Source organism: Pezoporus occidentalis, unplaced genomic scaffold, assembly GCF_034315485.1.
Source record: "Pezoporus occidentalis ecotype Australia unplaced genomic scaffold, CSIRO_AGI_Poc_V1 ctg23, whole genome shotgun sequence".
NCBI classification, from domain to species: Eukaryota; Metazoa; Chordata; class Aves; order Psittaciformes; family Psittacidae; genus Pezoporus; species Pezoporus occidentalis.
The window spans coordinates 3101074-3128142 of NW_026914180.1; the positions used below are offsets into that span (position 1 = coordinate 3101074).

The 27069-nt window shown below is 40.3% G+C and overlaps 1 protein-coding gene and 1 long non-coding RNA gene across 12 annotated transcripts in view; one reads left to right on the forward strand and one right to left on the reverse strand.

The window, feature by feature from the left end:
* Positions 1–441: 441 nt before the first annotated feature.
* LOC134165066 (uncharacterized) lies at positions 442–7702 on the forward strand. Its single transcript, XR_009965355.1, has 2 exons — positions 442–717; positions 7454–7702. It is a non-coding gene; the product is annotated as an uncharacterized LOC134165066 (long non-coding RNA).
* Positions 7230–27069, reverse strand: part of PRKAG2 (protein kinase AMP-activated non-catalytic subunit gamma 2) — a 246664-nt gene continuing 226824 nt past the window's right edge. For 8 of the 11 annotated variants that reach the window (XM_062621415.1, XM_062621417.1, XM_062621420.1 and 5 more), the window contains 10 exons: positions 22409–22490; positions 21351–21409; positions 19816–19861; positions 19271–19325; positions 17420–17546; positions 16488–16653; positions 16122–16159; positions 13241–13387; positions 10953–11046; positions 7230–8342 (listed from right to left, as the gene is read on the reverse strand). In XM_062621415.1, coding sequence (XP_062477399.1) covers positions 8311–8342; positions 10953–11046; positions 13241–13387; positions 16122–16159; positions 16488–16653; positions 17420–17546; positions 19271–19325; positions 19816–19861; positions 21351–21409; positions 22409–22490 — 846 coding nt within the window. In that variant the 3' untranslated portion in view covers positions 7230–8310. The remainder of the gene's footprint in view (positions 8343–10952; positions 11047–13240; positions 13388–16121; positions 16160–16487; positions 16654–17419; positions 17547–19270; positions 19326–19815; positions 19862–21350; positions 21410–22408; positions 22491–27069) is intronic. The other 3 variants (XM_062621423.1, XM_062621424.1, XM_062621425.1) reach the window with 1 other exon arrangement.

Here is a 27069-nt window from a genome sequence, read left to right on the forward strand (position 1 = left end):
TCACAGGCCGGAGCGGCGACCTCGCCGCCGCCGAGAGCCGGCGCCAGGCGCCGCGAGGGGAAAATCTCCCTGCGTCATGCCTTCCCCCGGCCCGCCCCCCGCGCAAGCCGATTGGGTGGCGTGGCGGCAGCGCGGGCGGTGATTGGCGGAGGGCGGCCGGCCTGCGGTTAACAGACGGCGTTCAAAGCGAGCGGGGGAATTGAAGCTTGGGCGGGAGGGTGTGGGGAAGGTGTGCGCGTGCGCGGCCGCCGCGGGGGTGGCTGGTGTGTCCCGCGCTGCCGGCTCCAACGGCCGCCGCGCCCCTGAGGGGAGAGCGTTACCCTTACCCGCCATCACCGGCGCCGCTTCCCGGCCACACGGAGAACCCGAACCGCTGTCCCTTGATGGCCCAGAGCGCAGCTGGCCGTTGGCAGCTGCCGGCTTCCCTGTCAGGGCGGCCGCGCTGACACTCCGTAGACCCGGAGGCTCCAAGGACGCCGGCGCAGGGCCGCCCGTCCCTAAGAGGGTCTCTCCGTCAGAACGCGGCTCTCGTTTAAAATGATGTCGGTGATTCTTCGGAGCGTTCCCTTCAGGGCGCCCTGAGAGCGTTCCCAATCACGCAGACAAACGTCTGGGGAAGCGCCGGTTTTGAGCGTCTCTAAAGTATTGGCAGTTGCACGTAAAGTGAAGGGAGTTTCTGCGTGTGGAAAAATACCGTTAACTGAGATCCAAGCGGTGGTGAGTTTTCCACCTGGAAAAAAGTGAGTGCTGCAGGTGATAATAGTGACTTAAACACTTAATGGATGCAGAAGTTCAGGGAGAAAGAGGAGAAAATCGGGAAACATGCCTTTTCCCCCCCTCTTCTGCTACTTATTTTGAACACACTTTTGGCGATACCCATTTCACATTTTCTTGAAAAGTGAACATTTCTTAGAAATACATTGGGGTTTTACATGCATCTTGTCCTTTTGGGGGCTACACTGGTACCTAACATGAAAATATGCCAGGGTACAACTCACTGATACAAATAAACCAACCCAACAGCTTCATGATGTTAAGGGAGATGGGCTGCCACATTCTCCCTGATTCTCAACCATTTATCCAACTGGGTAAGAGGGCAGGGAACTAAAGTAAAACAATGAGTTATTTATACACAAAAACAACAGGCTTCTGAAGAAGCAGATAGCTTTAAGGATATACCTGGGGTTTGGGGAATATGCTGATTATACGTGTCATAGAATGGTTTGTGTTGTAAGAGACGTTAAAGATCACCAGCTCCACCCCCTTACCACAAGTAGGGGTACCTGCTAGACCAGGTTGCTCCAAGCCCCCTCCAACCTGGCCTTGAGCACTGCCAGGGATGGGGCAGCCACAGCTTCTCTGGGCAACCTGTGCCAGGGCCTCACCACCTTCACAGTAAAGTTTTTCCTAATGTCTAATCAAAATTCCCCCCCTGTCAGTTAAAAAACATTCCCCTTTAGCCTATCACTACCTGCCCCTGTAAAAAGCCCCCTCTCCAGCTTTCTTGTCAGCCCCTTTAGGCACTGGAAGCTGCTCTAGGGTCTCCCTGGCGTCTTTTCTCCAGGCTGAACAAGCCCAGCTTTCTCAGCCTGTTTCTGTAGGAGAGGTGCTCCAGCCCTTGGAGCATCTTTTTGGCCTCTTCTGGACTCACTCCATGATCTGGATTATAGGATCATCATTATAGTCATCTAGATTATAGGATCATAAAACCAAGTACTGGTAACCTGTGAACCAGCACATATGATGTCCTTGAGTGGATCGGTACATGACAAACAAATAGTTATTTCATGAGAAAACAGGGAGTTTATGTACTTTGTCAGTGATGACTGCGGTCACGATCATTATGCATGCTCCTTCTCCATGTCCAGCCTCTCTAAAACGCTCATTGCAGTACAGATTCCCAATTCACCAGAGCTCTAGAGCACCACGCTGCAGGGATTGGTGCAATGCTGCCACACAGATGAAGGGGTTGGGCCTCCAGGAAGAGAGTAGCATGTGGAGATCCTACCTTTGTGAGCAGTCATACTGTTTAAGGCTCTCCAAGCAGTGCAGAGGGATAGTCCTGCCCAGCATAGATCACTGTATGCCTTGTCTTGCTTGTTTTAAAATACATAAATCTTTTTGAGACACATGGATTGCAGGACCCTCCCTTGTGTAGATCTGGAGCTGTGCTGTCATCTTTGCACTTGCAAAATTTAGGATGAGCCAAATTCACTGAAACAGAGGTCTGAAAGAACTGAGATAAGGGTTACCTTCAAGGGGTACAAGTGGATTTAGAAACGTGGGTGAAGTTAGTGGTAGTCATGCTTCCAACTTACGTATCCTTACAGTTTTCATTCCTTGCACGTTATATTTGGGCACTATGCTTTTCATGCTGCTGAAACCTAATTGTGTTTTCAGAAAACACATTCATACCCTTCCACATGCTCAGAGTGGTGAGCATCAGTATTCTTTAATTCGTGAGAGTTTCTGGGTTTGCTGTCTCCTTGATGGCCCGCTTCTCTTGATTAGGTCTTTTCCCTTACCCTGCTCACCTTTTGGACCCTTTTCTATTTGTCTTGTTCCCATTGTTACGCACTTGTTCACTCTACTCACTTACAAGAGCTCACAGCTGCAGGGTTTCTGATTCCCCCTTCAGCTGCTTTATGTACTGCCTCTACTTGCAATGGAGTCGGCCCACCTTAGGATACGCTCCACACTTGCTCAGCCTGTGTAGTGGCAGGGACACAGAGCTCACCCTTCTTGGGCATGGGTGGGTAGAACTTGTAGAAAAAACAACACCTTTCCTTTGTTCTGTTGGTTCTTTGGAAAGAGTTAGCTAATAATCCTTATTCCATCAGGATCATGTAAATTCTTTGTTCTATCTTGACCAGGAAGCTTGAAATACAGGCAAGTACAGAGCTTTCAGGGAACTTCGTCATTTCTCTATGCTCTACGACTTGGTGATATCACTGACTGGGACGCCGCTATGCGAACGGTGCCAGGTTAAGCAGAGATGTGAGAATCTTGATGGCAGTAAGGCTGTCATTGCATTTCTCCTGCCCAGATGAAGCATGAACGCTTCCTGCTCTGGGGCAGAGGAAGAACACAAGTTTAGCTGTGATTGTCTGATCAGTGCATTTTGCACTCTTTGAATTCCTATTGTTTGTATGTTTAGGGCTGAACAGCTTCACATACTCACTAAGCACCCCTTTGCTAACATTCTCTCCCCCCTCTAAGAGTCTAAGTGTGATGGTCAGGTTGTGGTTTCACAGTGCAGCATTCTGTAGCGGCGGCAGCTTTATGGATGAGGGCTTTGCCTGTGCACTCCCTGGCCCTAGTCCAGCTTCTTCATTTCTAGTGTTTGCAAGCTGTGCTGTGAACTACAGTGGAACTTAGAAAACTCTGGGACAAGTGACATACACCATGCACCAGCTCTATTCCAGGCTTGCTTTGCATCTCACTTCAGCAGATACTCCTTCAGCTCAAATGTGACTTTTGGCTCAGTTCAGATAATAAATCACATTAATTTATTGTAAATAAGTTAACAATAAACAAGTGCAATGAGTGCAACATGTCAGGTATGGCCTAGGTTTTGAAAGAAAGAATATCAAAAGGGAGAAGTGCAAACACCAATAGAGTATGTGTTTGCAGTGAGATCAGGAACAGAGGTTGAGGGAGGCTGCAAAAACAGAACCTGTCTATCTTTTTTTGTGACAGAGAAAAACCATGATGAATTTCATGCAGTAAATGTAACTCAACAATCAAGTATTTTTATGATAATACAGTACATGCAAACCCACAAACACGCTGCTACTCAGATTCCAAATGCAGAACAGCTCTGACTTGTACACTGAATTCCTGTAACAGCAATTACTGGCGTAATTACCTGCTCTGTCCCTTGGCAAATCAAGACCTTCCCGAGGAGTTTTTTGAAGTGTGTCCAGTGTTTGCATTGGGCATGCTTCCACACGCACAGCACAGGCTCTGCTGCCCACAGAGGTTACAAAGTACATTGAGTTCCATCTTATAACTTGTGCCTGCTACCTCCTGCATTTTCTCAGTGATCGTGTTTTCCAATATTCAGACAGAAACACTGGCAAAATGATAGAAGAAGCAAATTACGGAATTAACTCAGTTCACAGGGGCTGTTGGCATCACAAGTGCTGGTAGGCAGCTGGCAGGCATGCACTCTATAGCTACTTTTTTTTTTTTCCTAAAGGAATGAGTGTGCTCTATGAGGACAGGTCACCTCCTGTTCCCATCCACCTCAGGTCTAACTGTAATCATCAGAATACAAATGGAGACCAAGAAAGTGACTTTCAAAACCACATTTAAATTAAGGCCTGAAGACTGAAGAGCAGTGTCTGCAGAACATTATTTTTGCATAAATGCATTATGTGGGTGCAAGGGTAGTATTAAATTATTTAGAATGACATTTTCCTCTGGAAATTACCCCTAGTAAGTGTTCAATATGGGTGAAAGTTCATAGAAACTTTTGAAGTAAACCGGTTACTTCTAAAACTGGCTGGAGAGCTCAGCATGAACAGTTAAAGAGCCTGCTGTGTGACAGGATTAAGCACACATGGTTTCACTTCTAGATGGACTAAAGCTGAAGGACTCCAACTTACCCTGTGCTCTCTTGAAAGATGGCAAGAAATGCTCTCAAAGCACTCCTTGCCATGTCAGGCAGATTCCTGTTGTCTGCTGTGAGGACAAGAGCTCATGCCTTGGAAAGCAAGGCTGGTTCTTTCTGCGTTACCTGAACATTTCCAACAGAGTAATATTCCTTAAGGAGACAGATAAACCTTGGATATGCAACAATTGCAGCTCAGTCCCCAGTAAACAGCAAATATTATCTGCAGGGTCTCAAAGATATCAGACCTTTTAATTACATGGATTTCAAAGAAAACATTTTTATCAGTCAAGTGATCAATGCCAGCAAAAGGTGATTTTTTTCCCCATGATGTTTCTCTTAGATACTGAAAAATATTGAGGACTGAAATTTACTAAGACACATTTTTCTTGTACCTAAACAGCTAAAAATATCTAAAGTGGGTACAACCCAACAATCTGCTCCCTTCCAAGATGGCTTTTAGAATTATTTTTCACAGACCTTCCTTGCTAGGCAAGCAAATGCACAGGGAAGCACAGGAATCACTCGCATGCTTTACAGTTCTGCATCCATTTCTGGAGCATCTCAACCTCCAGCTGGAGGATCCTCTGCACTACTGAACAGGCTTTGGGCAGTGTCACTGGAAGCTTCTTCCTGCCATCTCCATGTGCAGCACAGTCCTGTCTGGTGAAAGAAAGGGAGCACCTGGAACCATGGCTATGGTCTCAGGTCTGCCCAGACGAAAAATATGCAAGAGCTGGAGTTCAGTGACATCTCATTCTTCTTTCTCCATGGCTTCTCATGAGCCATGTAAGGAGCCCTGAACCTATAAAGAAAGCTTTACTTGCACTGTCACTTTAACCTGGTACCTGCAGCTGTGCTGCTGAGTCACCCTGCCTTTCTCTACCCTCACTTATTCCTGTCCCTCTCTTATGCTGGAGCAAGCATTTTTCTAGCTCTGTAGTAGACGATCTGTATGAAAACTAAAGTGATTTCTTAGTTTTGCTTACTGCATCAGCATTGGTACTTGTGCCAGGACAAGCAGAATGCTTTTCTACCAGCACTGCTGTTTATTCGTGCTGCAGCATTGCACTGTGATTCTACTTCCCACAAATTCAAAGTAATTCCAGAAAGTAAGGGGGAAAATGCTCTAAATACAGTTCTGTATCACTGAGGAGGCTGGGATATCCCATAATCGGGTAGTCCTGCATCCACAGGACATCCACAGCACATCCACAGCACTTGTAACATGTTAAAATAGGAGGTTTGTATATGGTTGTTCGTAAACTGCCAATTCATTCTGGCTTGCTGTATGCTGCTCATTTATGCAGACAGACCCAAAGCTGTCTGTGTGGAACAGGGCCAAAAGACTTTCTGCTAGAAAACAAAGAATATAAAAAAGTACTTATCAGTGGTTTAACCCCTCTCTTCAAAAAATACCTTGAATATAGGACTGGAGAATATGCTCATGCAGACTAGTGATGGGTGGAGAGATCTCACGATGCATTTAGGTAGTCTTCCATAGGGGTGCTGGAGCAGTACCTGCACCTTCACAAAGCTGCAGCTCTGGTGGCACTGCTGACCACATCCCCTCCATACAAGATTCTCCTCTACCACAAGTTATCCCCCACACCACATGAAGAACAAAAGCAGCTATTTTTAGTTTCTGTCATTCCATCTCCCCAAAGATAATGAGAGCTGTGCTGATATCATCTCTGATGGCAGCAATCAACACCAGACCTGAAGGTCACTGCTGTTAGGCCAACCCAGCTATCTCAATTCAACACCATCTGAAATTGCAGGGAACAGCATCAGTATTTACCTGGTCAGAAGAAGTGCTGGAAGAGACATGACAGTGTTTTTCACAGAGTAAGAGAGAAAGAGATAAAGTCTGACAACAGTTTCCATTACGTACTACAGGAAGGTTTTCATACATTAAAGATGCCAGTAAGAATGAAATTTTCTACACATCTAGTTCAAAATTTAAATTCTCATAGAAAGGGTAAAAGTTCTGAAGAAAGGGTTTTTCATGACTCTGAAAACCCTCACATTTCTTAAGCAAACAAAAAACTGATAACCTTTTCCACAGAATCATAGAATCGTTAGGGCTGGAAGGGACCTTAAGATCATCTAGTTCCAACCCCCCTGCCATGGGGGGGGGACACCTCACACTAAAGCATATCACCCAAGGCCTCGTCCAACCTGGTCTTGAACACCGCCAGGGATGGAGCATTCACAACGTCCCTGGGCAACCTATTCCAGCGCCTCACCACCCTAACAGGAAAGGGTTTCCTCCTTATATCCAAACTAAACTTCCCCTGCTTAAGTTTTAACCCGTTACCCCTTGTCCTATCACTACAGTCTCTAATGAAGAGTCCCTCCCCAGCATCCCTACATTTTTGCTCAAGGCTTATAAATGGAAAGAGAAGGATTAATTTACTGTGCTATTCCAGTACAGTATCTAAGTTGGAAAGACAGTAAAAAGCTGTACCACCTGCATTACTCCATTAGCACAAGCCACATTTAAAGTTGAAAGAAAGCAAGAATGCCTCTATCCCTAGTTTGCACTAATCAAAATGCACATACATTTATTCATACATGCAAAAGAACTGGGCAAGAACTGCTAAAACCAAACTGGTGTTTTAGGGTTTAATTTCTTCCATCTACAAGGATCTACAGTTATAAAAGTCTCATCTTCAAACTTTACAGTACATTTACACATGAGCAAATACCCCACAGCTTTCCTCGCTCCTCTGCATCTGTACAAGTTATATACAATAAAAAGTTTGTGTACAAGCATTGTTTTACACTTAAATACAGATGAAAATCTTGTTTTGTGGCACCTTGTTTCCACCACAGTGCCTGCATGTTACAGTACGGAGCACACCGGATCCATGCTTCTGAGATCTTGAGCGCAAGTAATATGGACTGATCAACAGGCCACAGCTTCCGCAACTCCAAGGTTTTAAATAATGAGAAGATCTACTGCTTGTTTGTATAACAATCAACAGTTTATTAATGGATATGGTGAAATTTTAGCTATCCACCAAGAGATGTGTAAAAAATTGTCATGAAAGTAAAAATAAATAAAGCCATTTTTAAAATCAGTCTTGTTTTACATCTTGGTTCAGAATGCAACATTTAACACAAAACTGTCATTGAAGTTTGAAAGAAGTCTACCGATATTCAAATTACAGCTTTTATGACAAATCTAATGAGAACTGAAACTGATTTGGTTTTAGGTTTAAAGACGTTCACATTCAAATACAGTGTCTCGTTTAGCACAATACTTCCTTTGACAGTGATGGGCAACAGTGATGACATATTGCTGTATTTTGACATAAGGCACTATGATATGAATATGCCATACACTTGCCTTATGTCACATATATCCATTGCTGACCAGTGACTTCTGTCAAATACAAAACGAAAAAGTTTCAGAATACAGTGCATTTTAATGAAGGACATCATGTGAAGTCTTCCAGCAAATGTTTTGAAGACATTTTGAAATACAAGCCTACATTTTAACATAAGCTTTTGTCATGCTGCTTTTTTTGTGACATCACTGGGGGGAATAGACTCATCATCCATCACTAAGTCCCAATACACATTCTCAACCATCCTGCTCTGTTCTATTGCAGTCACCGTTCTTGAGACAAACTTGACCCAGAAACTTTGTTCAATTTCTCCTACAAACGTGTGTACATTCACCGCAGTCATTCACTTTCAGGCTCCTTTTGTTTGGCACCTGTTAACAGAAGAGGAAAGCGCGTGTAATTTCCTTACGCACATAGCACTTGGCTTCTGGAAAAGCACTGCTTATTCTGAATGCTGGAGCTTTGCCTAACCACAGCACCAGAACCTTTGTACTGGATACCATTTATAAAGAAGATACTGCAGGATTGCTAAATGCTAATGTAAAGTACAGTGAGGAAGGCATCAAGACCATTATTGCATCTAACTTCACTGGCAAGTCTAAGTAACTTCTGGCAAGTTCCTAATAGTGGGCTTGCAGGATTCTCCCCAGTACAAGAATGTATTTTAAAAACCCTCAATCAAAAAGCCACAGCCCAGACCTGTCCATCAGCTTAGAAGCCAAGCTTAATCTTCATAACAGCCTCAAAAATTCATGTCCTGCTTGAGAACAAGCTATGTAAGAATTCAGTTTAGCTACACTGTGTTGATGGACCTATTTTTCCTGGCTCAGAGGCAGATTCTGCTTACAGTAGGGATCTGAGAGACCTGTTCAGCAGGATTGCACAGCACCTTGCTTCTTCTCCAAGTACTCAAACCAGCCACATGCTGGGCAATGACTGAACCATACTGTGAGTTTGGCTTGAGCATCCAGCTCTAGAAATCAAGCACCTCTTGCCAGCAACCTGGAGTTACTACTTGTGTAATCAAACACTGAAATACTTGTTAAATACATCCAGTTTATACATCACAACCGATACCCCCCCAACCCAACCCTCCAGACTTTATAAACAAGATCTACACCACAGACATCCTCACCCTTACTTCACGAGACAAATTCCAACCTAAATTTTCCATGGAACTGCAATCTAATGCCCAGCTATTCCTAAGGAGGCCTTCCCTCACCTTAGCTTTTCCAGTGGCATAATCCTGCTTTCCGTTCCTCTAACCCCTGTACTCAGTACGAAACTCATCTGTGAGCCAGTTTAGCATGCCAAACAGATAAAACTCTGCAGTTTTTGCTGGCTCAGTTGCCTGCTAGATCAATGATTTAAAGCAGCCCACAGAGGGATCTCCTGAGTGTGGGTGCTGCCTCACACTAAATGCCAGAAGCACATGGCCCAGAGTATGGGAGCAGAAACTACCCATTTTAGTAACAGAGCACCGTTATATCGGCTCATGGAGTTACAACTTAAGTGTCCATGTAACTTCAATATGACAAAGCTCTTGGTTTGTCAGTGTCCAGATCTATCTTTTCTTTCTAAACTCCACTCCACCAACAGTAATGTTCTACTCTCCTTAGATCCTTCTACCCTCTAGTCATGAGGCAAACTATCTCCTCTGCCTGGAGAGGCACAGTCTGCCCATCTTTACACCTCCCTCTTAGAAGGGACATACACCCCTCCATTATCTTTCTAGGAAATGAGCCCACTTGACCCAGGCCTTTTGGCTGATTTCTCAATCTGATCCATACCTTTCACAGAAAGCTGGGTTTCCTGCTCTTCCAGGTCATTCCTGTGTAACATTACCTAGGTGTTCCTGCTCCGGCAGGGGGATTGGACTAGATGATCTTTCGAGGTCCCTTCCAATCTCTAGCATACTGTGATACTGTGATTAAAAGGAACCAGATGCACTGACATAATACCTCTGGCAGTATCACTGATCACTTTCTTTCAAGGTAGGAACCTTACTATTTCAAAAAGCTGCACTAACTTTTCTTAAATCTACAGAGGAGAAACACTTTTACATTATCATGTTATCTATCAGTGCAAGTAAGAGGTCCCAGTTAAGATCATATTTAGAGGTTTTTTTAAGTACGTATCCACTTCCATTCATTTAATCATTTTTGAGTTTGGGTTGTTTAGGTTTCTTTTGAGGCAAAACTGTAACCCTAAAGACATAATTTTTGTCTTCCTCACAAAGCCAAAAGAGGGCTTTGCTTTAGTTATTGTGACACTGAAGCCATTTATGTGGTCTCAGTTAAGTTACAATTAGGAACATTAAGCAGGTTAGTAACTTGGGCAAAACTTGAAAGAAAAAAAAAAAATCCAAATCCAATCCAAAACCAACCCCCCTCAACCAACTGACATAAAAGTAGCAGAAATAAATCTACTATTGGACTTTCTTGTTAAAATGAACCTGATCATGGTTAGTAATACACTAGAGATTTCTACTGGCATAATTCTGATGGCCTGAGGTGCCATTTCCAACACAGATGTGCCAACCAAACCCCACAGCATGGCTGGACAACTGCAGGGCTCAAAGGAGGTGGGCTTGCAGAGCTAGTGGAAAGCACAGCCTTGTCCACACGAGGAGCACTTGGCCAGAGTACTGAAACTCAGGAAGCTGGAGAAGGCACCCTGTTGTCTATTCAACTTCATCCTGTTTTTCTTGTTAAAACGTTAATCAAAACCTTTTCCCTAAAAGGATACATGAACAGTAATGATATTCACGAAGCTTCTGCATGCATTTCTCAGGGAATGAAAGACTGACAGTATTTTATCAGCTTTTTTCTGAAGAGAAATAAATACTGTATGTAAGAACTATGACTAACCAGATACAAAGTTGAAAATCAAAAGCTTCTTATTGTCAGTTACATTAAAACCAGCAGGGTGCACACACTACCAAACGACTTATGGCAAAGGTGAGAAGACAATGTTCATACCTGCAGGTGTGAGTACCAAAGCCTGTAGAATGTCAGAAAGTGAGATAATACCCACAATGCTATCTGCTTCATTCACTACCACCAAACGATGAACCTGCCAGCAAGGAAAATATTTTGAGAGATATTTGCCTTATTTAAAGTAACAGCTGAAGCAAAGAAAAACAACAGTAAATCTTAAAGTAACGCAGTATGAAGACAAGTAGAAAAAAAACAAGTGGTTCAAAAATGTTACCAATACCAATCTCACTCAGCAATACAAACAAGCTTGCCCTACATAAATGAAAACAAGTGCATGTTTAAAAAACACAGAGCTATCTGACACAGCAACAAAATCAGATTTGAAGTGACAGGTAAGCCAAGATCTAGGTCTTTAAAGTACTTCTGCTCTCAAAAATTGGCACTCACAGCAAACACTTTTCCTCAGCTTTGAGACTCTGCCCAACACCTGTGATCTCAGAGTAACATATAGGAATAAAATGAGGCTTCCTTCTGAAAAATACTTTCTCAGAGTGGCACAGCACTAAGATTTGTTGTATCATGACATGTCTAAGTTGGTTTTCGCTTTATTTTTCTTGTAGGGCTACATGACAGAAAGTGTTTAAGACAAAAAACAAATTATTCAGCTTATCTGTGCAAGTTCACTGGAGAATTAAACATACACAACTGGGAAGATTTATCAAAACTAAGTGTATTTTCACATAATGATCTTATCCTTACAAACCTATTCCGTGAAACATTTTATACTAGAAAACTTTTGTTCTAGCTGTAGGGGAAGTAGGTGAATATTCCTATATCCTGAGCGAGACTCATTGACCAAAGCAGGCTACAACAGTGGAAGACAACTGCAGAACCAGGAAAAGTGTCTTAACATCATGCCTGGCACCAGAGCCTGGTGCAAGTGGGCAGAGTTTTATAACCTAAACATCACAGCTGAACCAGCTCATAAGTGAGGGATCCTAAAAAGGGTGTTTGTCCAAAGCTGAGAGCCTACTATGTGTTTACTTTTTACCTAAGTGAATTCCCTCTTCACAATAAAGTTCAAATATTCAGCTACAAGGGTAAAAAGGACGTTTCTCATCTCCTCACAGAGGAGACAGCAAGAAAGATACATCAGTCTTGATTTAATAGGTATGTTAATTTATGCTTGAGGTCAATCACTTTGCTGCTAATCAGATACAAGAAAAGAGAAGCTCTGAATTTTTTGCACAGTCATACCCACCTGACACTGGAAGGAAAGGAGAGAGGTGGGAACAGACAGAAAAATACTGCTGCATTTTCTTTTTCATGAAAAAAAGAAATTGTGATTTTTTAGACATGGTTATTAGGTTTTGTATATGCACATATTTAATAACTTTATTCTTCTGTCAGTGTAATGAATTAAAGAAAAATGGACAGTGTATTTGTTTCATTTCCAGTAAGATCAAGCACTTGCCTGGCAGCTAAATATAGCTTGTAGTTTTGACTGACTCATTTTTACATATAATCTCGCTATGTTTAGACTGAACCAAAGGGTAGGAGTTATTCTTAAAACCAAATGTCTACCACCTGTTAACATAGCAACAAAATTACCTAAAATTATTCCATTTCAGGCAGAAGCTCAAGCAAATGCAGAAAGTTACAAGCAGAAATTGCTTAATGGAGGTTCTAAGGGGTTATTAACAAAGTGGAAGTTTCACTTGTATCAAGTACATGCATGGTTACAGCCCGGATGCTGGGAAGAATAATCTTGTAATTGAAAAAAGCTGAAGCATTTAAATGGAGTTGACCACACTTCGAAGACAACTGTAGCTGGTAATACTGATTTTGTTCTGTAGAGAGATGTATCGGGGAGGAAGACTTACATACTCTTTCATCTCTGTGTATAAGATCCCAGTATTAACAAACAAAATAAACAGTACCAAAGCACAGAAAACATTAACTAGTTGTACCCATTAAATTTCCTGAGCCATAGGCCAATCAATCTAGCTAGAGGAATTGTCTGCAAAACTCATGGCAGGCTTGGAAGAAACACGATTCTTTCAAGAAATCTTTGCATTCAGTTCAGTTATGTCATAAACCAGAAATGCAAATAACCGAGTATTATTACAGATGTACTATACGATACTTTGCACACCCCTGTAAGCACCTATAATTAAAGTCCATAAAGCAAACTGATACCCAAAACATGTAGTTATGCAAAAATACTTTCAGCAAGTAACAAAAATAACTTAGAAAGGATAGATTTGTATTATTTATTTGCAATACAACTTTTAACTTACAGTGAAGGGAAAAATAAAAAGCCAACTCACTTCAGCTTTCACTATTCTATCCACAATGGTCTCCAGTGTTTCCAGCATACTACACTTTACGACACCTTCAAAATACTGAGAACGGTGCTGTAGGGCTTGCGTCACCGTGATATCTAGGTTATTATATGTTTTTTCAGCAGCAAGATTCTGGAAAAGCAAAACAACAAGGCACATAACACATCTCAATAAAGTACTCACCAGAGTAAATATATTGGCATCAAGTAGATACACATTTCTGGTGCAAATGGAGTCTATTCCAAGTCACATATTAAACAAAGCAATTGCTCTTCAGCTTCATTTTCTGAGAACAGTCAAGCATGCAATTATGTTAACCCAGTCTGTCATACAGCATGTAACTGATAAAACTGGTGATATGCATTATGCCAGTGAAAATCTCCTTACTTTGCTGGCTGATATTTGGCTTGATGTCATTCATCCCGCTTTTGACATGAGTAGAAAATGTAAAGATGAAGTTCCACAGATTTTAGAATATACAGTATTTATTTTAAGAATATGCTTTTTTTGTTGTTGTTTTTCCATAGGATAGGGGAGAACACCAACTGCTCTGAACACCACCCATAAAGTAGATCTCAGTTAAGAGCTAAGCAGAAAGCCAATTTAAAAGTTTTCATCACCTCTCATTTGTGGGCTCAAACTCCCTCTCCTGGACTAAACTGGCACTGCCATTTAATAACTATACATTTCAGTAAGTACTATAAAAAAAGTCATCAATGAAAACCCATTACCACCACTAAAAGTAATAAAATTAGAAAACTTTGAAAGCTGACATGGTCAACTTTCATTTTAAGAACAGGACCATGCTTGTAACAAGAGGAATTTGTCCAGACTAGCAAAAGCTTTCTTTGTAGTGAGACCATTGCAGTATTTTGATAGTGTTGGTGCATTCTGGCCTACTGATTTTGCGTACTCAAGCACTGAAGGAAGAAAGAAAAAGGAAAAAAAAAAAAAAAAGAAAACACTGGACAAATCAATGGAATTAATTTTTGGCTAGAATATACTGTGATTGGTCAGGTTTTTGGATTGAATTACTCTGAACATAACAAGATCAGTTGCAGATGATCATGAAGATACAAGCATGTTTAGTTAACTCATTTAACTAATTCCTAATGAAGACAGTAGGAAAACATAAAAAGCCTCTGCAAACTGAGATCACCCTGTACACAATGAACACTAACCTAAAGCTATTTCTATACCATCACACCATTTCCAGGTTTCTCCCATCAAGAACATGAAAATTAATTCAGAAGTCTTAAATCATCTATCAAGTTAGCCAGCTGTCTATACAGGCATGGCTTAAACCCCTGATGTAACTAAGGATATTAGCCACATGGCTTAAAGATAAAAATCACCAGTTGAATCTTGCAAATTCTATATTTATTGGAAGATCAGTTTATACATTTCACATATTTCCCCCTCCCCTTCTTTTAAAGCCAGCAGATCAGGCTGAAGCAGATGATAAAATTAGAAGCCTTTGAGATTATTATCTTCTAAGAAAAGAATCTTTTCCCTCCCATGTAATAAGCAGACTAGTCTTGAAGGACTCTGAGGAAGATCTTGAATAATCAGTAGATGCCCTAACTCTTTCCCACGTTACTAGCTGGAAGCAAACAATTATATCCTGAAGCCTTCATGATTTTGTTTGTTTCCCTCCCCAGATCCCAATACATAAATGTTTCCAAAGAAGAGATCAAGCATCTCTAAAAATCCTACAACTTCTGTTGCCTGTCACTTAAAGTCAGAAAAGAAGTGGAAAAACATAAAGAACCCTCTTCCTTTTGGTGCCTTTCTGAAATGGCATGGGAAATAGAGGAGAATCATCCTGCCTCAAAGTCTAACACAGTTGTAAAATTAAGTGGAAACACTGCATCCACCAACTGTGAAATTTCATTGTCTTTGATATGTTAGATCACTCCCGCTGCAGCTACCACCTATTCACTAACCAGCTTTTATGGCAGAAAAAGATCTTACAGAGCAGAAAATCCCTAAGAAGACAAACACCTAGAAAAGGCGGCAAAGACAGCAACATGAAATTTTCAGCATTAGGAGCACTGTTTGCAGGTAAAGACATTACAAGTTGAAGCATTTCCATTTGGGACTATTCTTCATTTCTCTGAAAGCATTCTACACAGCATTTCAGCCATCAGGATTCTTCATTAGCACTAGGAGGCTGGGCACTTCAGTGTCTGAAAAATAATGTAGCTATCAGAAGGCAGGTGCATTCAGATGGGAGAGGACAGGAATAAAAAAGCCCTAAATACGTTTTTCAAGAGCACAAGACTAGAAGAGCCCAGGCTCCCTGAGGCTGGCAAATCATGGCATGAATCTGACTATGCTGCTGCACTCCTGAGGGAAACCGGGATTCCCACCAGAAACTGGCCTGGATTGTATCTAACCCAGAAGGGAACACAGACGCAATCCTCTGGAGTCAGACTCACACAAAAGAATGAGCCAAGTATGTTCACTGAGAAGGTCAAGTTCTAGGAAATACTCAGACTGCTTGGAGAAATCTGCATTCTCTTTGAAAACAGAACGTGGAATAGCAGCGGCCAGGAATGGAAAATCCTATCTCAAAAATAGAAACAAGGATAAAAAGCCTATGCCCTCTTTTTGTAGGAGTACAGCCAGATCTAATTTTGGGTAACAACCAGAGCAGTAGATGCCTGTGTGCAAGTCCTATTACAAGGAGAGCCTAAATAATAATAATAATAATAATAAAGCTGTTCAGGGTGAATTGAATATGTTTTTTTTCATTTAACTAAAGCCTAAGGAACAAAATAGCCAAAATTTACATATTAACAAATTAATTTACAAATGCTTACTACATATAAAACATTTAATAGAATTTAAGAGATATACTTACTATTACATCAAATTTGGAATAAATATCTACAACTTTTCCTAAAAAGAAAAGCAAAAGTTAGTAAAGTGCTTGAAATACAAAATTAGTTTTCTTGCTTCCTGGTTTCATTTGTTATAATTACACAAAAAACAGACACATCAAGGAGAACCTGCCCCCCACCCCCCAGAAAAAAACGCCTACCAAACCATGAAGTGCTTCCAAGCCTATCAACCTACATCCTGCATAAATGTTTCTTTATATTCTCTTTTGCCCCTTACCCTCCCCTTGCCTTTTTTATTCTGTCTCCACCACCCAGCCCAACATCAGTCCAGGGTTCAGCACCATTAATCTTGCCACGCTTCTTTATAGAGAAGACCCAACACACACCTGACTCATCCACAACAGGTAATGCCGATATCCTTCTCTCTACAAATATATTCAAGGCTTTAATGATAGGAGTGTCTGGATGTATGAAGGCAATGTTGTGGTAAGTTCCTATTCCAAGTTCATCCAGATTCTTCTTCATAAAGGCAGGCTTTGGCATCTCTGACATCTAGGAAAGTCAGAATTACTGTATTTACAGAGCAGTTTTCTACAACCACCATTTTTCTACACCTACTATGCTTCCATATAATTGGTATGTGTATTAGGAAATCCATATTCACTCATCCATCTACAGACTCCAAATGATTGTTACAGACCCTCACAGTAATCTGCTACGAAATTAACGCAAAGCCAAAACAAGCTCACAGCTAGAAGTAGTATTTCTGTTCAAAGCTGCTCTAAATTAAGACTATATTACTACGTTTTCTCATTTATTTATTTTTGTAGTAACCCATCGCTAAAAGCTTTTGATCCCAAGGTGTCTCCTTCCCACTGGAACTGGAGAGAGATGACAGCAAGACATACTTGCTTATTTAGCACTCTTTTTGATTCATTGTGCTTCCTGCCTATTCCTGTGACTAATGTAAGCGACAGTGAGCAATGATAATCTCATCTCTGGGAGATGATTCATTTTTCTTTTCACGAAAACAAGCTTGTGAAGCTGGGTAGATCTTCCAGAAAGGACAGCAAATTACTCAGTAGCCAAAAGAAGTCCTTGCTGTTGAGGTTTCTTTAAATGACTAAAAGAAAGAAAAGGCAACGTACAGGTCCTACATCAAGCTCAAATTTCTCTGTTACCAAAAGGGATATGCACAGGCACAATGAATATGGAATTTTATCAGGAAGTTTCTGTACTAAGACTTAAATTACTTATCATTAAAGAGGTCTACTGGGGGAGAAAATCCATTAAACAAAGCATAACTTTAAATACTTACAAAAAGCTGGAGGAACTTGAGGATTCTTTTATGGGTAAGTATATAAAGTGCATTTCCACTGACTGGATCTATAACTGGCAATCTGTGGATTTTGTTTTTGATCAATGAATATACAGCATCAAAAAGGCTGAGGAGAAAAACATTTTTTTAAATAATTAATTCTAGCTGGCAATTAGTAATGTCAAGTGATATACACACAGGTTTACAAGCCCCCCATGAAGTACATACGATGAGAACTTACATTATTGTTAATGTTAAAGAAAACACTAAGGGATTTGAAATTAACTTTTGCAGCTGGTTAAAACACAACAACAATATGCTCATGAACATCTAACACCAGTAAGAAGGTGTGACTGAAAGTGACTTTTTATGGTAGAAAGTAGTGAAGAAATACCTCCTCCCAAGTATAAACTGTTTTTCCAGTGGGTGCTGTGCTCACGATATCCCTGCACTCAAAATGGATCATTTCTGTTCAGCGACAGTAAGTGAAAAAGTGTTCTTGCTCTTCTTAGAAAATGTTACAGAAGTTTGAGATTGAAATGTGTTAAGTGCATTTTTGTGGATACGTGCATCTATGCAATTAACCCAAAACAATCATCTAGTCATTTCACTAAATTATCATTGAGGATTGGCAAAAAGCTGTTCTCAGGGGATCCAAAACATTCTTCCAGACACTGCAGACTTCAATTTTGCAATACTCCAACCTTTCCAAGTCTGCTCTTCATGCAAGTAACACTTTTCCTTCTCCCCCTGGTCCTAGTAAGACTATGATAAAACATCCGACCACCAACTGCAATATATTAGTAAGCAGTAAAGTCAGTAAAACTTCAATAAACACCTCCTTGCTGAACTAAGCTTCTTCCCCTACACAATAAACTTTATGTTCCAAGTCCATGGGGATGACTATCCCCATTTGATATACTTGGGAGTCAAGACTCCCACCACTGTACTGTTGATTCTACTCCTGGAGTAAGTATTCAGCTACCACTAAGTGCTGCAGCCCGAGTGTCACAGAAACAAACCCCATCTCTGGATCAGTTCTTAAACTGACTTGCTGCACTCATTTATACATGTCCTATTGTATCTTCTTTACTGCAATACTTATCTTACTGCACCTGTTACTGAAAACAACACAATTTTTTTGTCTTAACAATTTTCTTTGCAACCAGTTACCATTCAAAATACCAAAATACATTCCTTACTGACTTAATTGAATGACTAGTTCATGACTTAATGGCAATTCTACTACATCTACTACTACTTAGAATGTCATTCTATTACACCTACTACGTGAGGATATAGCATATCATTAGTTGTGGTGAAAAGTTCCCTTCACCAGTGTCCTATGATACGGCATAAGCAATCTTATTCCACTAACTGAAAGCAAGAATTAATTGCTGAAAAGTGAAGTTTTAAGTATTACTCAAGTTGTTAAGTGAGCAACTAAAGCTCTCAAGTTACCTTTGGTAACTAAGGTATAATGGCAATTCACAAAACTGTTTCTTCCAAATTCCATCAAGAAAAGAACAGTCATGTATATTTTAAGGAACCCAAACTAGTAGCAGAGCAAAACAAGACACATATCTTTCCTTCAGTTAAAGAAAGTTACTCACATTGACAAGTAAAAGACACAAGTTTAACTAAAAATTCTCTTTGGATAATTAAAAAAAGGTCCTCACTCACAATAAAAAAAGCTCCCTTTATTATGATCAAGAAGATGAGAAAAGTCAGTCTTTTGTACTCGAGTTTACAACATTAATTGTTTGTTATTATATAAAGAAGTCTTAAATTCAATATTGAGATGGGAGTTAGTTTATTTCAAGTTAAGCAGACTGAAAAGCAAAATCCTACCTTGCATCTGGGGAGATGTTCACTAAAGGTTTAAAAGTCTCTTGTAAATAAAGCTCTGTGTACAGAAAATTAATAGACCATTACCACTTTATATGAAAACACTAGCTTTTTTTATGAAAGCATTTTATGAATTCATTCATACACAGTTAAATTGAAGAAAGGCAGCAATATATACAGTTCTACCGCTCAAGGAGATTACGTTAAGTAGAAGTTTTAAGTGAGCCTAAACTGGTTACCACCAGGGGTCACTGCAACAACAGCAAATAATTCTTTACCAGCTCCTTTTGTGTGAGCGTCTGCTGCATGGAGTACTGTGTGTTATTTAACGGCATACAGTCTATTTTTAACGTTAAGCTTCCTCTCTGCATTCAGCACTTCTGTTCACACCCAGCAGGTTGTATGAATTTCTAGTTGGCGTTTACTATTTCTGCTTTCATTAAAAAGTGTGTGGAGAGACAAGCTAAGCCTATGGTTAATTAAAAACCCACTATACTGAAAAACACTAGAACATACCAAATTATAAACCAAGTAGTAAATATTCTTACCCCTCCAGGTTTCTATCTTGTGCTCCTCCAATTCATAAATCTGAACCTACAATGGGTAGATGGAAAATTGAGCTTGAAGCATTAATTTTAAATCCAACATCATTACCAGTACTATAAATATCTGAATAATATCCTTACGGTTCATTGCAGGCAACCTAACAAAGTAAGAACAGTCTAGAATAATATTTCTTGGCAGTAACAAGAAGGGGTGCAATCCTGCTCAATGCAGAGTACCACACTGGACCTATCGTTCCAGGGGACAGGGAAGATCTTTCACCTGCCCAGGTTTGGAGCCTAGGGCTCTTCTAGACTCAAAGCCATCTCTGCAGTAATCTATCTCATCTTAAAACAATCACGCTAGAGTAAACCTGATGATTCCTCACACCCCCAAACCAGTAAAAGCTTATTACTCTGATTAAATTAATGGCATCTGACAAGCATTTCTCTATGAATTGTGAATATTAGCATCAGCTAAGGTATCAGATGTCTGCTTCATCCCACTGTTCCCGGTTATTTCTTTTTCCCAATTAAAATATAGCATATCTGTTTTAATTGGTAGAGGGAGGATTGCGACATGATGGGAACAAGAAAGGGATGTAAATGTTTGTATGAACATTCAAGCTAGAGAATTTCATTAACTGCCTGCCAAAGGGAATTTTAAATCACAGATAATTGAAGTCAACAGATCTGCAAGTGATTGTGTAATTTGGCCAGGTGACAAAAATATTTGCATATATTTAACTAGTTTAACTTGTTTACACGATCACTCCAAGAACAGAGTAACCTTTTCAGGCATCTAAATCTCTGTAAGATAGCATTCTGCTTAACTCCACATACTCCTTTTGGAAGAGCTCTATCACAGTTATGAGACAAAGATGATTATACGTAAACATGCATAGTTACATACTTGTTTTTCAAACACAGTAACATTTTCATGTAACTTAGACATCCTCCCCAAATGCTTTTTGATTGATATTTATATAGAATTCCGATTACTACTGAAGTATGTGCTTTGAAACAACCTGAGCACTAATACATACAGCCATTAATAATTAAGTATTTTCCTTCCTACTTTTTACATCACATCTCTTTTTAGGAAATATGCTAAGCCAGGTCGTTCATCCCAAATGCATTATTCATTAGTTGCAACACTAAGTGGAGCCTTGTAACCAAAACAAAGGCTATCATTCTGGAAAGCACTACACAAAACATAGTAAGTGGTTGTACTCATTAAGGGAATTCCTCATGTTTATACACGTGTAACTGAAGCAGATTGATTACATTACCCAATCAAACTCATAGGACTTTCATGGCTAAAAACCTGGGAACTGAACCCAGCTATTCAGATACCACTCCATTACCTTGCTCACAAAGCCATCTTCCCTTTCAAAAAACCCTCACAGCTGGTATACCCATCTCATATCTAAGCTTCTAAAGACTTAAATAATAGCAACAACCATAATCAATCTTTCAGCTTGATATTTCAGTCTCTGTACTGTACAGCAAATAAAAGTGTAGCTTAGTATCATACTTACCATTGGAGATTTATAGTATCTATGCAGTATGTTAATGAAATCTGTAATTGTTAACATCCCTGTAACAAGTGATATATGAAAAAAAAAAGTTTTTCAGATATATATGCTTAACACAGTATTTAGATTTGCAATATACAATTTAATAAATATTAAATCCATGTAACATACTATTAGTATTGGACTAATTCAATAGTGGAATTCTGAAACTATGTATATTCACTTTTACACTGATACTTCAGAATAGAAACACAAGTCTGAATTAACATTCAAAATTATAACCTCCTCTTTCAATCTGACAAGAAATCCTTGAATCCAGACTGTATTCACCCCCAAAAAGCATGGAAAGAAAAGAGGGTTTAGAACATCTTTAAGAGGCTGGAGGGCAATCCTTGCCTTTCATTTTCTTTTAGAATTAGACATTCCCATTCTGTACTTGACAAGTCAGACTCACAGACTCAAACGAAAGAACAATATAATCCATTTTCTTGAATATTACTTATTCAAGACCTTCCTTCAATCATTTCCATGGTAAACCTGTACTGATATACGACTTTTTTTAACAAGGGAAAAAAAAAAACAGTACATCCATAGCATACACATTTTAACTACCAACACCAAACTATGTAAAATAATATTGATGATTAATTTAGTTACCTGAAAGCATTAATCATTTTTGAGCTTTCTCAGTGCACTGAGAAAGGGCAGAGAACGGCATGCCTGTATCACATGTGTATTAAGATACTGTAACATTAAATCCTTCTTTTTACAGTTCCTATTTTCAAATTTCCTTTTTGTGTCGGTCACCTTTATTTTTAGGTAAGGTGACACACACACACTAGAGACCAGATTTCAGAAGGCCAGGACCTCAAAGAACTTTAATGATTTTCCAAGCACAGCAACACTATGACACCTGGCGACATTTCACTCCTTTCGAGGAGGAAAAAGAAACCCTCTCTTGTCTCAAGGACATTAGACAATGCCTGGCCTGGGGCCACCTTCTGCAACAGTAAAGCACCTTGGAAATTAAAGTAATCCTGAATAATGTTAGAACTACTCACCTACAAAACTCTGTTTTTTACTCTCCCACAGTGGAGCTGCTCTTACACCATTTGCCACCAAGGCAAAAAAGGCTTTCTTTACCTGCGAGAAGAATGAGCAACTGAACAAATCTTTGCTTTTAGTTTAGCATACCAGACACCAACAGAAGGGCTTCCCCAGTTACTAGGAGAAATGAAAAATGCAGTATAAACAGGTAGGTTGTATTCAAAACAGAACAAAAACCATAGACACCAATCAAAACCCCTAAGCCTTTTACTTCTAAAATGGTTTAAAAGCTTAGGAAAAAAGCTTAGCAAAGGCAGATAGACTTTTGTTTCATTACCTGAATATTGTGTGTGAAAGCCTCTGACAAAGAAAAAAAAATGAAACAGCTAAAAACGTATGCTGGCTAAACTCAACTTTATTCCTGTTTGATATTATCCATAAACATTATTACACCCACCCCCACCAAATTATGACGCTGAATAAATCTGTAATGAATATAATTATCACAAGTGTCCAGTTTAAGGATATAGCTTAACAGCTGAAGACTGTACTGAATTCTAGTTAACGTTCACTATGGCCACAGTTGTATAAAAGAGTTGGTCTCATTTTCTCTCCAGCTTTTAGGCTCATGATTCACACACCTGATTTTAAATGAGCAAAAGTTAAAATGAGCAGTTATCCTGTTTTCCTGTTAAAGAAATACAACCACGTACTTTCATTTTTTTTTAAAGTAATTAACCCTCCCAAATTTCTGAAGCCGAGTTTGTAAGATTATAGTGCCATTCCCAAAAGAAAAGAAAAACAAAACTTCCCTGGGAACACTAGTTCTCTAAAGCATGAAGCTGTCAGGCTGTAGCACACCTTGAAACCCTGATCTCTTGGCAATATGCTTCAGCATGTTATCATTCCTGTCCTGCCCACACACATCTAAATAGTCTTCATACGGAAGACACTACAAAGAAGTGATGGGTCTTGTCCAGGTCTTGACCTGGCATAAAACTAGGACATAGCCAGTCTGTGTCTCTGCATGCATGAAATCAGTCCTCAGTCCAAATTACATAGAAGTAGCAATTGCCTGACTGCAGTTTGAGCAGACCAGGATTACACAGTGGCATCTTAAGTGTCTACTTTATGTGCCAAGCGGCTCCTCTTCACAAGAGGATTCAGGAATAAAAGGGCTCCACAATGGAATCAGCATCCAGTAGGTAAGAAGAAAGTCAGCCATTGTTAGCTACCACATTCTTGGAAAAGTGTGCAAAGCTATCCATATGATATCCAGTGTCATACTAGAGAGAACCTCCATTTAGGCTCTCAGTGTTATATTGCTCCTGGGTTGGAGCAATCCCAGGCACAACTACAGGTTGGGCAAAGAAGAGATTCAGAGCAGCCCTAAAGAGAAGGACTTGGGGGGGTTGGTCGATGAGAAAATGAACATGAGCTGGCTTCAGTGTGCGCTCGCAGCCCAGAAAGCCAACCGTATCCTGGGCTGCATCAAAAGGAGTCTGACCAGAAGGTCGAAGGAGGTGATCCTGCCCCTCTACTCTGCTCTCGTGAGACCTCACCAGGAGTATTGTGTGCAGTTCTGGTGTCCTCAACATAAAAAGGACATGGAACTGTTGGAACAAGTCCAGAGAAGGGCCACAAGGATGATCAGGGGACTGGAGCACCTCCTGTATGAAGATAGGCTGAGAAAGTTGGGGCTGTTCAGCCTGGAGAAGAGAAGGCTGCATGGAGACCTCATAGCAGCCTTCCAGTATCTGAAGGGGGCCTATAGGGATGCTGGGGAGGGACTTTTCATTAGAGACTGTAGTGACAGGACGAGGGGTAACGGGTTAAAACTTAAACAGGGGAAGTTTAGGTTGGATATAAGAAGGAAATTCTTTCCTGTTAGGGTGGCGAGGCACTGGAATGGGTTGCCCAGGGAGGTTGTGAATGCTCCATCCCTGGTGGTGTTCAAGGTTGGAGGAGGCCTTGGGTGATATGATTTAGCATAAGGTGTCCCTGCCCAGGGCAGGGGGGTTGGAACTTGATGATCTTAAGGTCCTTTCCAACCCTAACGATTCTATGATTCTATACTGTAGCAGTTTAAATTTCTAAAGTTAGCAAGATTTCTGCCCTTCACCAGAACACATCACCTCCATCTACACTTCAGTAATTAGCAGTGAATGTTTCAAATGAACTCCAATCTTTAAGATCAGACTTTTGAAAGCAATCCATGTTTCTTGCTACCTCTATGCAGCTCAAATGCTTCCTCTGTAAACATGAGAAGCAAATCTGTCCTCCTGACCACAGCAAATGGCAGTTACCAAACTTGCTTCCTGACTTCACAGATACTTATGCTATTATCACCAATGAACAGTGATAATGATCTGCTTAATAACACCCAAACTGCATTAAAACTGAAAAAGCCATATGGGAAAAGAAAATACACATCATGTGGTATTTATCTAGAAAATGTTTAAATAGAAAGGTACCAGAGGTTTCAGCCACCTCAGTGACACAAGCACGAGTCAGGTAAAACAAACATTACCAAATCTATCACAGGAGCAGGCTAACTCATAAGGAAGACTGAAACCACAGAGAAACCCTCCAGGCAGACAGATGAAGTGCTCTTACATAACAGCATCACACTTACAGTTAATGCAGTGAGCTGTTCGGGGAGCAGATATGAGTAAAAATAGAGTTCACACAGAATAACTCCACCTTAGGGCAAAGTTATTTCTAACCATTCATCATCAAAAAGTGAGGAACGTACACTTATACTGCCTGAAACTGAGAGCTTTCACCTCTGTTATCTTTCAATAATAATAGCTATCACACAAGTTAACAGTTACAGCCAACTTATCCCCCAAGTCTTCCACAGGGGTAAGATGTTCAAGCTGCATCAGAGTAAGAAGGTAACAGCTAATCTATTAAAGCCCAGGGGAAAATAGCTTTCTTCCAGATACTAATCATGCAACAAAACTCTGAGCAAGTTCACAAAGTCTGTAATTGATAACCTGGAAAAGAAGCATGCTCACAGCAGAAAATACATGGGAGCCGACTACAGCACTTCCAGACAGCCTCCAAAGTCTCGCTACTGCTACTTCTCAGACACAGCGGCAGCAAACACCACCTAGCACAATGTCCAGATAGGTGAGATGGTAAAACTGAGGTATTAAGACTCAGAAATTATACTTCAGGAGAGACAATTCAAAGATACACTAGGCAAGAAGCTGAGCTCATAGGCAATCCAGAAGGAAAATAAACTGCTGAAGGATCAGTCTTGCCCTGATTCTGTTTATTTGCAAGTTATTTATCTCAAAGAACCTCAGGAATCTTCTGTTAGATGCCATCTTGTCTACCTTTAAAAGACAGATTTTGGAAAACCTGAGGACTGCTGAACAGCTAGAGCTACTGAGATACCTCAGCCTTCAATCCTTCATAAAGGACAATGAGTTCAGCTTGGGCATTAGGACATTAAATATTTGATGTCATAAATCACCCAATCACCAGCCCTCTGGGCTGTCCTCCTAGACCACAGCTTAAGTGACATTCCTATTGCTTGCTTCAGTTTTATAGCAGAAAGTGTTATACAGTTAGCTTTTAAATAAAAGAACAATGCCATCCATTCTTAATGTTAATACTTGTCTCTTATTTAAGTAAGATAATTACAAAGCAAAAAACCGACTTTTGCTCTTATTAACCATGTAGTGGTCCCAAGGAATACAATGAACCATTAAAAATGGGATCTATATGCCAAAATTTAGAGGTTGTTCTGACAAATGTGCTGAACTTGCATATTCACATCTCTTCATAGCCAAGCAGGGAAAACTGTCATTTCTGTGGCATGACTCACCAGCCTTTGACAGAGTTGAAGTTGTACCCACAGATGCCATTTTCCCCCTCACTGACTACAAGATGTCTACACAAGGATGAGGAATCCTACTTGATGTGACTACTTGTTTTTTCCAACATTCTGTCTTTTAACTAGATGGGTCATATTCTAGCAAAGGAAAACAGAAACTGAAATCCTGCATGTATCATAAATCATCTCAACAATAGGTGCTATTGCACCACAGAGAGCCAAACAGGAACAAGCTTTTCTTACTACAGGAACTCATTATACCAACTGTGAACAGGCTGAATAGAACAGGCTAACTCAGGTTAGACAGGACTTATGAAGGCCAGAGCACTCAAATATTTCCACTGTAAGTCTTAAGGAGGATGTAGCTTCTTCCAAGTAACAGCTGTTAACAAGAAAGACCAAGTTAGACCCATACATAGGAAGGCCTGTTTTTCATGTAGTAAAACATTTGGCAAACCTAGTACTTTACAGTTAGCAAGCTCCAAAGTCGCTTGGTTACTGGGCAGTGACACCAGAAATGGTGGCAAGAGATAGAAGGTTTCACCAGACTACAGAAAAACTCTTTCCTTGATGACAGTAAATACAGAAAGGGACACTCCTCATTATGATACACCAGACCAGTAATCTCACAAGCCCTTGTGAAAATGCTCTCGAGTAAACATCTGTGAACGAGGGAAGCATCCGAAAGGAAAACTGAGGACAAGCTTATTTCCAAGAATTCAGCAAGCTAAATTTGTTTTATCTACCACTATGTCATGAAAACTAATTACATGCATAAGTGACCAGTGGGTTTCAAACTTGTCTGCCAGGACTACCCCATAAGGTAAG